This window comes from Halichoerus grypus, chromosome 8 (genome assembly GCF_964656455.1).
Source record: "Halichoerus grypus chromosome 8, mHalGry1.hap1.1, whole genome shotgun sequence".
NCBI lineage: Eukaryota > Metazoa > Chordata > Mammalia > Carnivora > Phocidae > Halichoerus > Halichoerus grypus.
The window spans coordinates 109,736,743-109,752,809 of NC_135719.1; the positions used below are offsets into that span (position 1 = coordinate 109,736,743).

Consider the following 16,067-nt stretch of genomic DNA (forward strand, 5'->3'; position numbering starts at 1 on the left):
GACTTTTGCTTCTATCACTATAATCAATAAGGTTTGGTATTTTGAGCAAGGGTAAATTTCAGCCTTTTTAGTCTTCACTACTCAAGGGATCATTTTGACTGTTGATAAACTGGCCTACATATTAAAATACATCTTTGTGTATCTTAATATAAAGTCGCTTCATATCAGATTCAGTTTATAGCATCTGGAAGTTTGCCTGCTCAAGGCAACAAATTAGGGCTTGCGTTTACTACTGACTCACTGTAACACATGGTTTGTGGTGGATACCTATGTATTTTTTATCCAGTGCTCTTTAGAAACAAGATATACCCTGGAGTTTTTTCCAGTTTTATTGAGATATAATTGATATACAGCATTGTATAAATTTAAGGGGTACAGCATAATGATTTGACTTACACGTGTTGTGGAATGATATACAAATGAAGGTATACCTTGTTTTACCCAGTAAATGCATTACTTAACAAGAAGTATGTAAATGGAATTACTGAACAATGTATCTTTTTCAGCTTAGTCATTTGCAAGATGCTTTGTTTTTCCTTGTAAGTCATATTTATTCAGGCTCATTCTTTCAATTAGCTTTGTTTCCTATGGCAAGTAGCTCCCTGTGTCTGCAGATACTTACTCAGATAAGTAAACATATGTTGCAGCAGACAGATTGCATATGCCTCCTTTAGAGTGTTGTCCACTGACTGGTTAAGTATCTCTCCATAAAGCTTACCAGCTCCTGTTCTTACGTGAGACTGCGGTTAGGCTTCGCAGTCTGGCTTAAGGTATATGGCAGTAAGAAATCCCATCTTTGTTTTAATTTTCACTGAAATATCTTCATTTCTTCCCATGCTCCTTCTTGTTCGCATCTAGAACCATAAACTGTTCAAAAGCAAAAGTACTGCTTTTTTGAAGAATGACTTTGTTGGAGGTCAGTTTCTCCAAGTGTGGCCCCCACTCTTCAGGTTACCGTGGATGGGGTGGTCCTTGCTGTGGGGTTGACTCTGGGTACCAGCGGTTCTGACATGTGCTGTGTGCGTGGAGACCGGTGAAACTCCAGAGTTGCCTGGCCCCTGCGGGACTGTATCCCTCCTGCATCCTCTCCTTCTGTGCGGGAGCTGCTTCTTAATCCGTATGGAAAGATGTTTGCAGTAAAGTGTGCACTTTGAAAGTCACCATAAGAAATACGCTGTCACTTATGGTGACTAGTGCCCAGAATGGGCTTGGTAATGTGTGCATGTTATGTATACTAATGTGTGACCTAGCCACCACGTTCCTGTGTGGGAAAACTGCACTTCAGCCCTATTTCCCAAAAGAGAGGAGATAAGATAACTAATAGAAAAGGAGATTGCATATTAGGCAGCTTAGTAGGTTCTAAAGGTACCTATTATGTGAAATAATCGATGCAGACTGGAAGCTGACCGTTCACTTGTTCTGTACTTTGTGATAAAATGTAACTGAAGCAATGACCTTGCTGAGACAACGTTGACCTTCCTGGGCAGAGGACCAACACTTGTAAGATGATAAAACTGAGGCACAGAGCCCTTAAATATCTTGTCCAGATGGCACGTGGGGATTCATCTTGACCCGTGCTGTTAACCTTGCAGGATACTGCCTGAATGAAGGCTGATTTGGAAAGATAGGAGTTCTTGCACTTGAGGAGCTTTTCATCCAATGTAAGTAGTAGAATCCCTTCGGGACAGGTCTCCCCAAGGCATGTGAGTGTGTTCTTGCCTACCTCTCCAGCTGCAGCCCTTGACGGTTCATATTTTCTGAACTCTGTCTGAGGTCCTCTCTTGTGACTTGTCCCACTGACCACATCCAGCTTCCTTATAATTAGGAGTGACTCCAAATTAGAAACAGGTTCCCCTCAAAGGTTCGTATCTTCTCTGGCATCTGTGTCTGCTGGATTGATGGACCACGTTCCCCCTCACCCACCCACCCAGCCCATGTCCAGACTGTGCATGCAGTAAGTTCTCTGCCAGGGTTCATCACATAGCTCAGTGAGCCGATCCTAGGCAGGTGTGGGAGTGGCCCAGTGCCAAGTTCAAAGTCATTGCCTCTAACAAACAGGCTTATCTTATTTATTTATTTATTCCATGAAACACTGTTGATTTTGATGAAATCCAAGTTAGCACCTTGCGACTTTCTAATCGTACCCATGGTTCAGATGCTTGTTTGAAATATGGCTCTTTGAAAAGAGAATATTTTAAAGTGTGTGTTCATGCAAAATAAATTATGAATTCCTTTAGCCACCTCTTCTCTTTAGAAATAGCACTCATACATATTTTATACATAAATTGACAAGGATGGCAGAGACCTCATCTTCCCTGTAGCAATTTGAGCCAGACTGATTGAGGATTTATTGCCTAATTATACTTGTCAGCCTGACATAAAAGTCATTAGTTCTGGAAAAACATGTTTGTCATACTGGGATTATCTCTAATTAATACAGTCAATATCGAACATATATTTAAAGCCGAACAGAATGGTAATCTCCAAAGCATATGTTCCTGGACTACAATGAACTGATGGTAAACCCCTTTGGGTCACAAAGCAGTGCTCTAAGAGCAGGTTTGTATTTGAGAAGAGGAAATGCCATGTTGTACCTCGTTCCCTCGGCTTTGAATACAGTGAAATCCGTGCCCTGGCACTAACTCCCACTGCCGATGAATGATAAAGATAACTAAAGAGCTCATGGAATTTGGCTGTCATTGGTGAGTGACTGGACCAGGACTCAAACGTGGGGTCCAGTGTGTGGTTTTCCCAGCATCAGAATCTACTGACCAAGTTGATCTCTGCAGTGTCCACACGTGGTCTTATTCCCCTTTCCTAAAGCACACGTGAACTTCGAAGTCAGCAGGATAAGCCAGGCAGTCCAACGAGGCAACCGTCTAGCGGGAATGGCTGCTTCTGCCCAGTGCCCAGGCGTGTGCTGGGTTATCGATGGTCATTGCAGTGAGGTGATGCAGAGCTGGGGACCTCCCAGGACAGCGGTCATGCGCCCTGCCGCACGGCCCCGGCATCCTCGCGGACATGCTGCTCTGGATGGTGAAATCATTCTGCTCTTTCCAAGCTGCTGCACAGTTCACGGCAAACTCATTCATATGCTCCTACGTGGGCCCGCCTCTGCCATAAACATAAATGTCGGAAGTTGGTTCTGGACATCCAACAATCCAACAATTGGTTGGATGGACAGAAAAGGTTCAGTTCATTGGCCCTATTCAGTCCTACCCCAAAACGGTTTCCATTACGTTTTTCCATACCAATTAAGATGTTTCCACAGTGATAGACCCTGTCGTAGAATACTTGTGTTTAGTAACCAGAATGGCTGTGAGAGGTCAGTGTTGTTATTTATCCATTTTTATTAGGTCTTTGTGCAGTAATCATTTTTGCATAGCTATTTAAATCATGGGATGGACTAAAATATTAACTTGCAAATTAGAACTAGCAGGTAAAGTGGCAGAAAATAAACTTGCCATAAACATGCAGAAAAATTGGCCAGGGAGCCTATACTTCTCTACGCTGCCTCAGTAAAGAGTGCTGAGTTGTGGACATCATTTAGAAGGCTGTTGGGGATACAAGCTCATAGGTTTCTTGGCAGGACCCAGAAGACAAAGGCATCACTGGCTTCCCGAGTCGAGTGTGCAGGACATTTCCTAGGACTGTTCCCGTTGGGTAGGCTGTTAGATCACCTTCGACTTCTTCCTGAGATGTTTTGTTGGAAACTGAAGGGGAGGGGGTGCCGCGAACAGCCTCACAGAATATCACTATCTTTGGACACGTGATGCAAAGCTCTTCAGAGCAGCTCCGTGAACATTTGAGATGTATTTGGAAAAGGTTCCTTTGGTGTGTAAGCCACACCAGGTGTCTGGCCCCCTCTTTGGAAAGGCAAACCCAACCCTAATTATATCTACTCATGGAGGAGACTCTGCAGGGTACTGCTGTTTCCAAAACCACGGTCATTTGATGTAGTCAGACTCTGTGTGGCCCCGGAGCAGGGACTGCCGTCCTATCAGAGTTGACATCCGGGATGTCTAGACAAGGAAGATTATTAAACTCTTGAGTCATTTGGTTCTAAAACACATTAATAGAAAAATTAGATGTGGATTTGAAGAAGAATATGGTTACATTTCATTTGAAACTCAGGTTCACACACTTACACAACAAACACTGTATTCCCTTAAATGAGGTGGACTCTAGTAAGGCATGCCCCCACTGGTGTACATGATATTTGTGGTTTGCCGAAGTTTGGCTTCGTAGTATCTAACGTAACTAGTGATTTTTTTCTCCTTCTAGTCTAGTATCCCTTCTATTCCTGATGCCAATGCGTAAGGACTGAAAATTGCCCACGTGACGTGCTCGGTAGCTTTGCCTCCCCCTGAGAATGCTTCGAATGCCTTCCAGATTCTTTTTATGTGTTAATCTATAAATATTAATTTTAAATACTGATATAAAGCTTTGTTTACATCTCATCCAGCAACTGAAGGATATCACAGTAAAAATACATATTTGCTCAAACCACAGACAGCCGCCTCTTAGCCTGCATTCAGGAGCATAGGACGCTGCCGTGGGCAGCCTAACCCCTGCTCTGTGTGGAGGCTCCGGGCTACCCGCTCTGGCCACACACCTAATCCCATACCCTTGGGCAGGGGTAAGGGGAATACACAGATAGCCATAACGTCTTAAGTGATGAGTTACATGAGACAGACAAAATGCTCGGACACCAGTAGGCTTTGAAAACTGACTGGCCCAGTTGCCTTTTGCTGTGTGGTAAATTAGTAGCTTAGCAAAACCCATTCGATTTTGTTCATAATTCTGTGAATCGGGAATTTGGGGCAGGGCACACATGGGTCATTTGTCTCTGATCCACATGGTGAATTTTGGGGCAGTTGGAACCAGAGGATCCACTCCCAAGGAGGCTTCTTCGAAGACTTCTATATCTGGGTCTTGGTGCTCTGTGGCTTCCCTCTCTCCACATGGCATTTTGGGCCACAGGGCCTCACCTTGTAGTATGGTGGCCTCTGGGTAGTTAAGCTTCTTCTGTGGGGGCTCGGGACTCCAAGAGCAAGTGTTCCAGGGTGCTAAGGAGAAGCTGTCAGTCTTCTTCTGATCCAGCCTTGGAAGTAGTCCCATATGTCGCTTCTTGTGCATTCTGTAGGTCAAGCTAGTTCCTAAGGGCAACCCAGATTCAATAAAGACAAATTAGATGATGCCTAGTCATCTCCAGAGCAGAAAGCTCTGGTCTGTAAAAGAGCTGGTTGTAAAACTCCTTTGGGGAATAAATCAGTTTTGCACAACAACTGTTTTGTATTCGAGGAGAAAGCCTGAAATGTAACACATTGTTTTTCTATTTGTATTTGATTTTTGCCTTAATGCAGCAAAATCAATGCTCCTGGCTTTAATCCTGATGATAATGCTAATTGTGCATGGACAACGGTGGCAAGAGAGGGCTGTTTTAAGTAGGGGTGGCTGGAAATATGATTGTACCATTGACTGAAATAGGAAACCCAGGAGGAGAAAAAGTTAGGGCCAAACAGTATAGTGATGCTTTTACACCACAAGGAACAAAATACCCAACTAAAAGCAGCCTTAAAACCCTCCTTTTTCTCTCAGAAGTAGTCTGGAGCACGTAGCTCCAGACGTGCTTCAACTCACAGATGTCAGGGCTCGGTCCGCTTCGCTGAGAGTCTCTTGGCTTCCTGTCATGGTGCTAGATGACCACCTCCACTCCAAGTATCACGGTACTGTGGTAGTAACAGAGAAAGGAAAGAATCTCTCCTGACGGCTCCCAGCCTCAAGCGGCCCACACCAGAGTTCTCCAAAGTCCCACTGGTCAGGGTTGGGTCACATGTCCACATGCTAGCTTCAGAGCCTAGAGAGCTGGTATTGGCATTTTCAGGCTTTTTCACGGGAAGCCAGCTCAGCTAGAAGGGAGAAAGTCATTAGGTAGGTAACCAACGATGTCTGTCACAATGATGAATTCCATTTTCTCTCCCTACACAGTTGATAAAGGCTCACTTAGCAGCCTTACAGAGCTTGAATTAGATAGGCTAAGTCCTAACTGTAATAAATTAGTATTTTCTAGAAGCCAGTTAGTTTCTCAGTGGGCTTTTCCCTTCTGCTCTGTGACTGAGAGCTGATCCCACTGCTTCATAACAAATGAATGATTTGATTATTTTCCTCTTCCACAATTTGCATGAAAGCTCTGTGGCTGTCATGAAGACATGTATCCATCCTGTTATGCATCTGCAGGATTGCCTTTCCAGTATCATTACATATTTGATATCTCTGTATGTGCTTTTAGATATGTACCTACCCCCTTAGGGGAGCAAGAAAATTCTGTAGACATTATGAGCCATGTTTGTTTTACAGTCTGGGGGCTCAGAAAAGTCCCTGACATTTAGTCTGAGTTGAACCGGGACAACCAATTCTAGCTCCCCTGGGTAGCGGAGGCAGGCTGAGCTGAGCAGACCCTGTGACACAAGTAAAGCTAAGAAAGGAAGAAACTGTCTTGGCTCAGAAGGGGCTGAGCTTGGGCAACTGGGATTGCAGGGTAATGCGTATACACACACTTGTACATTATATCCAGAATATCTGCAATGATTGACTATCTAAGCTGGGTGAAGCTGGAATCCTTTATTCTGTGGATCCTTTATTCTGTAATTGTAATTGTCTAATCTGTAATTGCACAAATGTGATTTTTCACCCCATAAAAATCACATGCCATAAATTTAAGCTGAGGTGTCACTGTGGGTACCTTTGTGAATGAAAAGGAGGGGGGAGGGGTAGGGAGACATGAAGAAGGAAGCTCTAAATCTCATCTTCTGTCTATAGCAGTTCATTTAGTCCTCTGACATTGGTTGAAAGCCGACCACGCCCTCAGTGCTGGGGATGGAAGAACAGATAAAGGTACTCACAGTGCTGAGAGCGAGGGGGAGAGAGAGAGAGAGAGACACTACATCCCTGCCCTGCCCCCCCAGCACAGTAGAAAAGCAGATACGGGAGATCAGCACAATCCACCAGGCAAGCTAGTTGGGCTGGTTTTCCTTACAATTTTAAAGTGTCTTGTTTCCAAGTTTGAGTTGGTATAATAAAAATTACATTATGTTACAGTAATTGTGTTTGAACTACCTTACAGTGAGTGCCAGGAGAAGGCCTTACCTACCTTCCTGCATGATATTTCAGAAATAGGTTTCAAAGCCACTTGTTACCTTGGGGAAATTTGTGTTTCCAAAATACCTGCAATGATTGACTCAAGTCAGTAAATCTGTAATTTACTAGAAGCTGAATTTCCAAAAGTCCTATTTTAAATGTTAGAAGTGTTATTGAAAAAACTGGTACTTCTAACCAGAGAAGAGTGTAATGATGCCTTAGATACTTGCCAGAAAGAAAGCAAAAACAGACTTCAAGCTTAAACTCTCTTCTGATTCCCCCCCCCACTGACCAAATTTGGCCCCACTCTTGGCTTTAATATGAACACAAGATCATGTGAGCCCAATTTGTGTCATCAAGGGCTGTCTGCATCTCTCCATTTGTTTCTGAGGATGCCACCGATGGCCTCAGGGGGCCTGGTTTGGACTGCCACCTTTTGCTCCAAATCCCAGTCCTGGCTTAATACCCAGTCTTCTGAGGGCCAGCTCCCCACCATGCCTCTCCTCCCCGTGGGTGCAGCCTGACATGCCGCCAGCTCTCAGGACCCTGTCCTGGCAGGCCCACTCTCCTGGCTTGGCCCTAACAGAGGGAAATCACTACGAGAACTGGAAACAATGGAGAGGTTGCTGTCACTCCAATTCTGAAGTTCCGTGGCCATCCCTCCCACAGGGGAGTGTATTGAGTGTATTACCTGTTGGTTCAGAGCCGTTCAGTTTCTCCCTGCAGAATCTCTTTTCCCACTTCTCCATCTTCCCTATATCCAGAAGCTTCCGGAACATGGCCTGCCCGTGGTACTTTCTTAATCAAAAAGTCTCAGAAAAAGGGGCGCCTGGGTGGCTCAGTTGTTAAGCGTCTGCCTTCAGCTCAGGTCATGATCCCAGGGTCCTGGGATCGAGCCCCGCATCGGGCTCCCTGCTCAGTGGGAAGCCTGCTTCTCCCTCTCCCACTCCCCCTGCTTGTGTTCCCTCTCTAGCTGTCTCTCTCTGTCAAATAAATAAATAAAATCTTAAAAAAAAAAAAAAAAAGTCTCAGAAAAAGCATTTCCCTAACCCGAAAGTGCTCACCTTTCCTAACCCTGGTCATTCACACTGAGCTGCATCTGCCTGCATAAAAAGCGGGCAGAAGTTTGAAGTTGTAAGTTTTAAGGGGGCTCACCATTCAAGGTGTCCTGGATCAGGCATACAAGGCTTCCGAGTCCCTGTGCTTTCTCCCCTGTTTGGGGGTGGCCAGGCAGGGGTCAGCCTAGGTTTTGTGCTCCCCTGTACTGTGAGCAGTCTCTGGGTATGGCTTCTCTATCAGTAGCTTCTTTCATGTGCTGTGGGGGCTTATATTAACCTGAGCCACAAGAATAGTTTGAGTAAAACATGTCAGAAGAATTGGGTGAACCAGCGACGTAGGGCCTGTAAAATGGCTATTTCTGGTGTTTCCTGGAGGGGCGCGGAAGTGTCTGTGGGGTCCCATGCCCAGGACTGTGCCAGGTAATGGGGTGAGCACAGCGAGACCTCCCGGGGCATTAGTTTCCCAGCAAGTTTGGAAATGTTTAAATGTTAAAACCGTCAGCATAGGAGGAGAATAAAAAATTACAATAATTTTCAGGTAAAATGTTATAATAGGAGAAACTTCACTGCAGGGTGCTCTCCCACACGTCTCCAAGGTTCAGGTGGCTTTCTTCCAGTTAAAGCAACTGTTCGAGAAACACTGTACTTAAGAAGGTACAATCATACAAAAATGTATGACATTTTAAAAGGGAGTTCTGTTATGGCACTTGTGAACTCCTGATTTTGCGGATATTTCTTATTTTATGTAATATATGTGTCATGAAACTTGTGTTTTGAGTTGAGATATTTGTAAATTGGATACTTTTAAGTGCAATAGATACTTTTTAAGGAAACCAAAATTAGTTTATAAATAATCATCCCAATTGTTAGTTTTATAAGTTTCAGTTTAATAAAATTATTTTTCCTAAAGTGGGTGTTTTCACTTAACTATAATATAAACATCCATTTATCTTGAAAATAGCTATTAGTTAGGCTTTTAAAAAATGTCACTTATGTCAATACCATTAAATTTATCTAACTCAAACCAATGAAAATTTAAGACTATTTTTGTTAGTGACGTTTTTTGTTAGTCTAAGAAGTCTTTTGTAGATTTCTGGCCATATTAAATATTTAAATTATTTCTAATACTTGTATTGTCTTAATGAAGCACGTGGAACAAAACAGTTCAGTCACAAAGTTCCTCAGGGCAGATGATTAAATAACCATGAGAGTAACCAAGCTAACTTCAAAGTTGATTTGGAATGTTGTACTACTTTTTGCTCTCAGCAATTATATTAGTCAAATATAAATGTTCAGAGTACATTTTCATTAACATGCTTCATATGTCCAGCTACTTCCAAATGCTTTCTTGGTCCTCATACAGTGTCATTATTCAATAAATGTTTAATAGAAAGGCTCATTAAAATTTTATTTAGTATACTTAATGTAAAAGAGTAGAAGTGAAGATAAATTAGGTTGAAGTGGAACGGATAAAATGTAATTGAAATAATTTGGAGTACAATTTAAATAAACTTTGTTAATTTGGAAGTCTTAAAAGTGTGTGACCACAGCTTAAGATGCGTTCAAATATATCATTATGAAGAAAATAAGAATATTGTATTACTGGTTTGTAGGTTCTTTAAGAAAGGCTATTAGCTTTAGTCTAAAAATAGAAAAGATAAAATTAACTTAGCTTTCTTTTTTATTAACTTAGTAAATGTCTGGGTTAAGCAACTACTTATACTCCGTTATACATCTTACATAAATGTATGATCACTGGCTAGAATAATGTATAGATATCTTTATAGAACACTTACATTTTTTTCACTGACTTTTTTTAACTAGATTATAATCTCTATTGCATGGGGAAAATATAACAAAATGTCATTGACTGAACTGCTGTAGTGTTGAAATAAACTTTAAATTTTTAAATAAACCCTATTAATCTAAAAATTCAATCACTGAGTTAAGGTAATATGGAGAAAGTGTATGTTTTTTCAGAAATACGATTAAATTAAATCTTGCAAACTAGTAAATTAACTTTGATTTGGCTTAAATATTGTTCATACAAAGATAGAGGGTTGGGTAAAGCCAGAGTTGTGACGGTTAACTTCTCTGTAATTCAGGGCACAGCAGGGACAGGTTCTGACTTTCTTTTTTTTAAGATTTTATTTATTTAGAGAAAGAGAGAGTGAGCAGGGGAGGGGCGGAAGGAGAGGAAGAGAGAGAATCCTCAAGCAGACTCCCGGCTGACCGCGGAGCCCGAGATGTGGGGCTCGATCTCACGACCCTGAGATCATGACCTGAGCTGCAATCAAGAGTCGGCCACTTAACCAACTGAGCCACCCAGGTGCCCCAGGGACAGGCTCTGACTTTTTTTAAAAAAAGAAAAACTGTTGGCTTGTATTGGTTTTGCTGGTAGAGTGATATTTGTTAACTACAAGAATTGTGATTAAGTTGTTGAAATGAGATTTTACTGAATTTTTATATGTGTTTATTTCATTATTAGGCTATCAGCTGCAAAGGTCAACACAGTATATCATACACTCTGTCAAGGAATCAGACTGTGGTGGTGGAGTACACACATGATAAAGATACGGATATGTTTCAGGTAACATCTTGATTTTTCTTTTGGATGCAGTGTCATTAACATGACATCAGTTTCAGGTGTCCAATGTAATGATTCCATACTTGTGCATATTACAAAGTAATCACCACAGAAGGCCTATTAACAGTTGCTACCACATGGAGTTACAAAGCTTTTTCCTTGGGATGAGAACTTTTAAGATCCACACTCCTAGCTACTTTCATGGACACAGTGCAATAGTATTTACTATAGGCACCATGCTCTATGTGACATCCCCAGGACACACCTTTCTTTTCTTCATGGAAATTTTAGCACACTCTCCTTCAGTTCTGCATTTCGATATGTAATCAGAACTAGCCCAGTAGTGTTTGGTGATGTACTCAGAGAAAGAGGTGAGGATAATATAAAAATGAATTCCTGTTTGGGTTCTGAAAGATTAAGGGGGAAACCTTCATTCTAAACTGCAGACAGAAATTATAAAAGCTACATTCTTAGGTCTCAGTGCAATAAAAATACACGTTAATAACGATAAAAATTTTAAAAACCAACCACTTTGAAAAGCCGTGTTTAAACACTTGAATCAGAAAGGACATCGATACTGCAGTTATTAGGCCTTTTAAAAAGTTACTATGGGAACATTATGTAGCGAAACTCATGAGATGTGACTGACCTCATACTCAGAAGAAAATGTAAAAAAAAAAATCTGAAGTGCTTTCATTATACAAGGAAGGAGGGAACAAGGAACTAAACATTGGTCTCCAAGAGTTCTCTTTAAAAAATGACAGTAAGAAAATACAGAACAGGTTCGTGACTAGCTTTAGTGGTATATAATAGAAAGTCCAGAAATACATCAAAAGAAAGCAGAAGGAAGGAAATAATAATGGTAAAAAAATTCATGAATTTAAGAAGAGAATTAATAATATATCTAAGATTTGGTACTTTAAAACAATAGAAAGTTAGAATTAAGGCTAATGAGGAAAAAAGCAAACTCAAATTGGGAACCATGAGACTTTGCATTTCTATGTGGAACGTTAAATTATTAAATAAATGATATTGAAACAGGTGTCAAACAGTATCCTAGATATTATCAAAAAGGGGAAATAGGGAGCTCTGAAAAATAAAATATGCTCAACCTGACTTAAAAAAAAAAGGAGAAATGTGAATTCAAATCACCCAGAGATCTTATTTTTCACTTACTAGATTGACAAAAATCCGAGCAGTTTTGTCAGAGATGTGGGGAAACGCTCTCCTAGTCCTATAAATTGGTATGACCTCTGCGGGGCGGTGATTTGGAAGTGCTTGTGAAAAATGAAAAATGCTTACACTTTGACTCAGCTCTTCTCTTTCTAAAGCTCTTCTGTTTCTAGAGATTTACCCCAGAGATACCCCTACATTCATGCAGAATGACATTTTTACCAAGTCATTGCTCAAAGCATGGTTTAATAGCAAAAGATTGCTAAGTGAATTTAAATTAAAAAAAAATAATAATAATAGCAAAAGATTGCAAACAATGTAAATGTCATTCAGTAGGGGACCCTTTCAGTAAATTCAGGTACAGCCATATAGTTGAGGGAGGCCTCCAAGGCTATGAAACAGAACAAGAAAAAGCTCTATGTATGGACATGGGAAGAGCTCCAAACTTATTTAATGAATTAAATATTAATATTATTATATTGAGCCATTGATAATGTATTCAATTAAGATTACTTAATCTTCAATGTTAATAAATTTAAGTTATTAAATATATTAAATATTAAGTAGTATATTAATTATTAAATATTAGCATAGTTAAATGATTTAAATAATGCTTACATGCACTAAAAAGTTCCAAGAGGATAAATAAGACATTATTATTAAAGCAGTTGCCTTTGTGGGGAAGAGGATTGGGCAGGTGGTACACAGAGAGGTATTGCACACTATGATTTTTTTCTTAAGATTTTATTTATTTATTTGAGAGAGGAAGAGAGCACAGAGGGAGAGTGAGAGGGAGAAACAGACTCCCTGTTGAGCAGAGAGCCCAACGAGGGACCCCATCCCAGGACCCCGAGATCAGGACCTGAGCCGAAGGCAGACAGTTAACCAACTGAGCCACCCAGGCGCCCCTCACACTATGATTTTTGAAACATGTGAATGTGTTAGCTATTTTTTAAAAAAACTAAACGGGCTGAGCAGGGAGCCCGCTTCTCCCTCTCCCTCTGTCCCTCTCCCGTGTGTGCACTGTCTCTCAAATAAATAAATAAAATCTTTTTAAAAAATTTAAAAAAATAAACTTAAACAGTCCTAGAGTCATAGTCATAGATGTAGACACAATTATTAAAGTGCCTCAAAAGTAAGATTTATCATATTTAGACAAAATATTAACAATGGTTTTACTCCTCATACAATTCCATTTTATAATATTCTAAATATTTTTTCTTCTCATTCTACCAGAGAAAATCCTTTCCTAAATACGTATTGCATACACTTCCCTGCTAATTTTATGGGACTTCATAATAATTTTTTAATAACTTTCCAAAATTATAAATCTTCTACTGACAAGATTTTTTTTTACATAGGAAGTTTTTTTACACACATTTTACCCTAGAGAATAGCAGATTCTCAACACCAAAAAAAGCACATCAAGAAAATTTTTACAGTTGTGGTGGTACATTTTTTACTACTTTAAAATCAACCCGACACTGCAGAGGCACCTGTAATTTCATCACTGTCCTGTAGGGACGTGTTGTGACAGAGATCGCGTACTCTTCACTGTCGTGCACATTCCACTCCCATGGCTCACTTTCTTCCTTCTCATCTCTGCAAGTGCAGGGTGAGTGAAAGATTCATGAGACTCTTAACATGAGATCCATCCTCTCGACGAACGCACATGCAGTATTTTTACCATAGGCACAGCATTAGACAGCACATCTCTGGAACTTCTTCATCTTGTGGCACTGAAACTTTGGAGCTGTTGAACAATGATTCCCACTTCCCTCCACCACCAGCCTCTGGCAACCACCATGCTACAGTCCCTGTTTGACTGTTTTAGGTACCTCACGTAATTGGAATCCTGCAGTGTTTGTAATGTCCCCTAGGTTCATCCATGTTGTTGCGTGTGGCAGGATTTCCTTGTTTTAAAGGCTGAATAATATCCCACTGGATGTTTTTACCACATTTTTTTTTTAATCCATTCACCCACTGGTGGACTTTCAGGTTGTTTCTATATCTTGGCTATTGTAAATAACGCTACCGTGAACATGGGGAGCAGATCTCTCTTTGAGATCCTGATTTCGGGGTTTTGGGGTTTTTTTTTTTTTTTTTGGATAAATATCCAGAAACAGGATTGCTGAATCACATGGTAGTTTGATTTTTAATATTTTAGGGAACCTCCATACTGTTATAAACTTCTAAATGCTTTTTTTCATACTTCCCATTTCATCATATAGAATATTTGAAAGCCTCAATATTTAATAAAAGTAATTTTTTGCTACTTCATCAAAAGCATACTTAAGTGAAACTGGCATTATTTTTAACTGCAAGTGCATGGCCATGAAGAATACAGTGGCCATTAATAATACAGTTTGGTGCCACTGGTTTGATTTCCACCAAAGCACATGATTGCCTTAGCACCATTAGAATAAACAGCACAGTGGAAAAGGCAAATGGCGTGTTTGTATTATTATGAAGGCAATTTTGGCTTCATGGACCTGATCCTTAGAAAAGGTCTCGGGGACCCTCAGAGGTTCATAGACCACACTAAGAAATACCGAATTATACTATACTAACCTCTTGCATTTCATAGCTGAGAAATCTGGGTCTTCGAAAGGAACAGTGACTAGCTACTAAGGGCAGAGAAAGCGTTAGTGGTAGAAGTCAGTTTCATGTCTCCTGAGTTCTACACTCCTACGTGGTACCACCTCGACCTCTTTATATGAAGCATGGTAATTCAACAAGCATTTATAGATTTACTAAGAAAACAGAACACATTTGTCGTTTTTACTAAAATAATCTGATTCCACTTGCAAAATAACTAGACATATTGGAGGATTAATATCAGATCACTCTAAGCAGAGTAGAATTAAGCAAACTCTTAGAAGGTCCTGAAAAATCAAGCTTGTTTTAATTTTTTTTTCTTCCTCTTACACATTTTTATGTCCCCAGCCCACCACTGATAAAGGTTACCGAGCAAAAAGCACTGTACCATTCCTATTTCTCAAGCATGGACCTTGGTGTTGAGGGCTGTTCATTGTAGCCATTATTCTTTAAAATGATTTCTAGGTTAATTGAGCATTTAAAAGCAGAACACCAAACCAAGCCAAAGAAGGGCCTTGTGCTGCCTTTCCCTGGAAAACAGGTAGTAGCTCAGAACTCAGAAATATTATTGCCTAGGGAAAAAAGTATCAATTTGATCTGAATTTAAGAGATGGGTTAAGGGTGAGAAAGTCTGAGTTAGTATAGCAACAATTTCATAGTAGTTATTTTCTAGAATAGGTGTAAATAAAGGACAGAAAAAAAGAGTGTAGCTTTTGAGAAAGTAAAATATAAAGAGTCGTTTGTCACAGGAAGTGACAAAATGTTTTACAAGACCCCTAAAGGGAGGTGTGATGCCAAATGCATCCTGATCCTTGGGGTAAGGAAACCAGAGGCCTCAAACATTGCTCGGTTTCATGGTCTTCGATCCTGGGTGCTGCTGGACCTTACGGTTTGGGTTTTTGTTTGTTTGGTTTTTAATTTAGTTGGTTTATACCACTTTTAGATGGTAACATTTTATTAGCACCCACCTAGGTGAGAAAAAATGTTAAAGAATATCTACTTTTTAAACAGTTATTTCTTAAAACATGATGCCTGTCTCTCTCCCAGGGTTCAAGGTCACTGTCCTAATCCTCCATTCATCAATTTCATTTCTTGAGCACCTGCTATGTATCAGATAGTCATCTAGTTACTGGAGGTAGGCAGCCCCTCTCCTGGAGCCTGCATTCTGGAGGAGGGAAACAGACCACAAATAAGGCAAATGCCAAGGCCCCCAGGCAGGAGCAGGGTGAGGGAGGTGGTCAGTGAAATGAGATGAGCTTGGAGAGGTGGGGCCCGTAGGCCAAGTAAAAAAATCGGGGTGTTAAGCACGGGAGAGATAAAATCTGATTTACATTCCTTAAAGATATCTTCGGAGGGAGTGTTGACAGGCAGGGTTAAACGTGGGTGTGGAGGAAATAAAGGATCAAGGATAATTCTTTGGTATTGATTTCTAGCTTGAGCAAATTGGATGTCAGTCATTGACCTGGGGAATCTAGGGGTTGAAGAGGAGTCCAGGTTCTGTTAAGAACATC

The 16,067-nt window shown here is 40.6% G+C and overlaps 1 protein-coding gene across 3 annotated transcripts in view; it reads left to right on the plus strand.

Annotated features, from left to right (window-relative positions):
* Positions 1 to 16,067, plus strand: part of PELI2 (pellino E3 ubiquitin protein ligase family member 2) — a 201,929-nt gene that overhangs the window by 159,977 nt on the left and 25,885 nt on the right. For 2 of the 3 annotated variants that reach the window (XM_078053748.1, XM_078053750.1), the window contains exon 3: positions 10,687 to 10,788. The exons of the other annotated variant lie outside the window; for it this stretch is intronic. In XM_078053748.1, the coding sequence (XP_077909874.1) occupies positions 10,687 to 10,788 (102 nt within the window). The remainder of the gene's footprint in view (positions 1 to 10,686; positions 10,789 to 16,067) is intronic. 3 annotated transcript variants of the gene reach the window in all.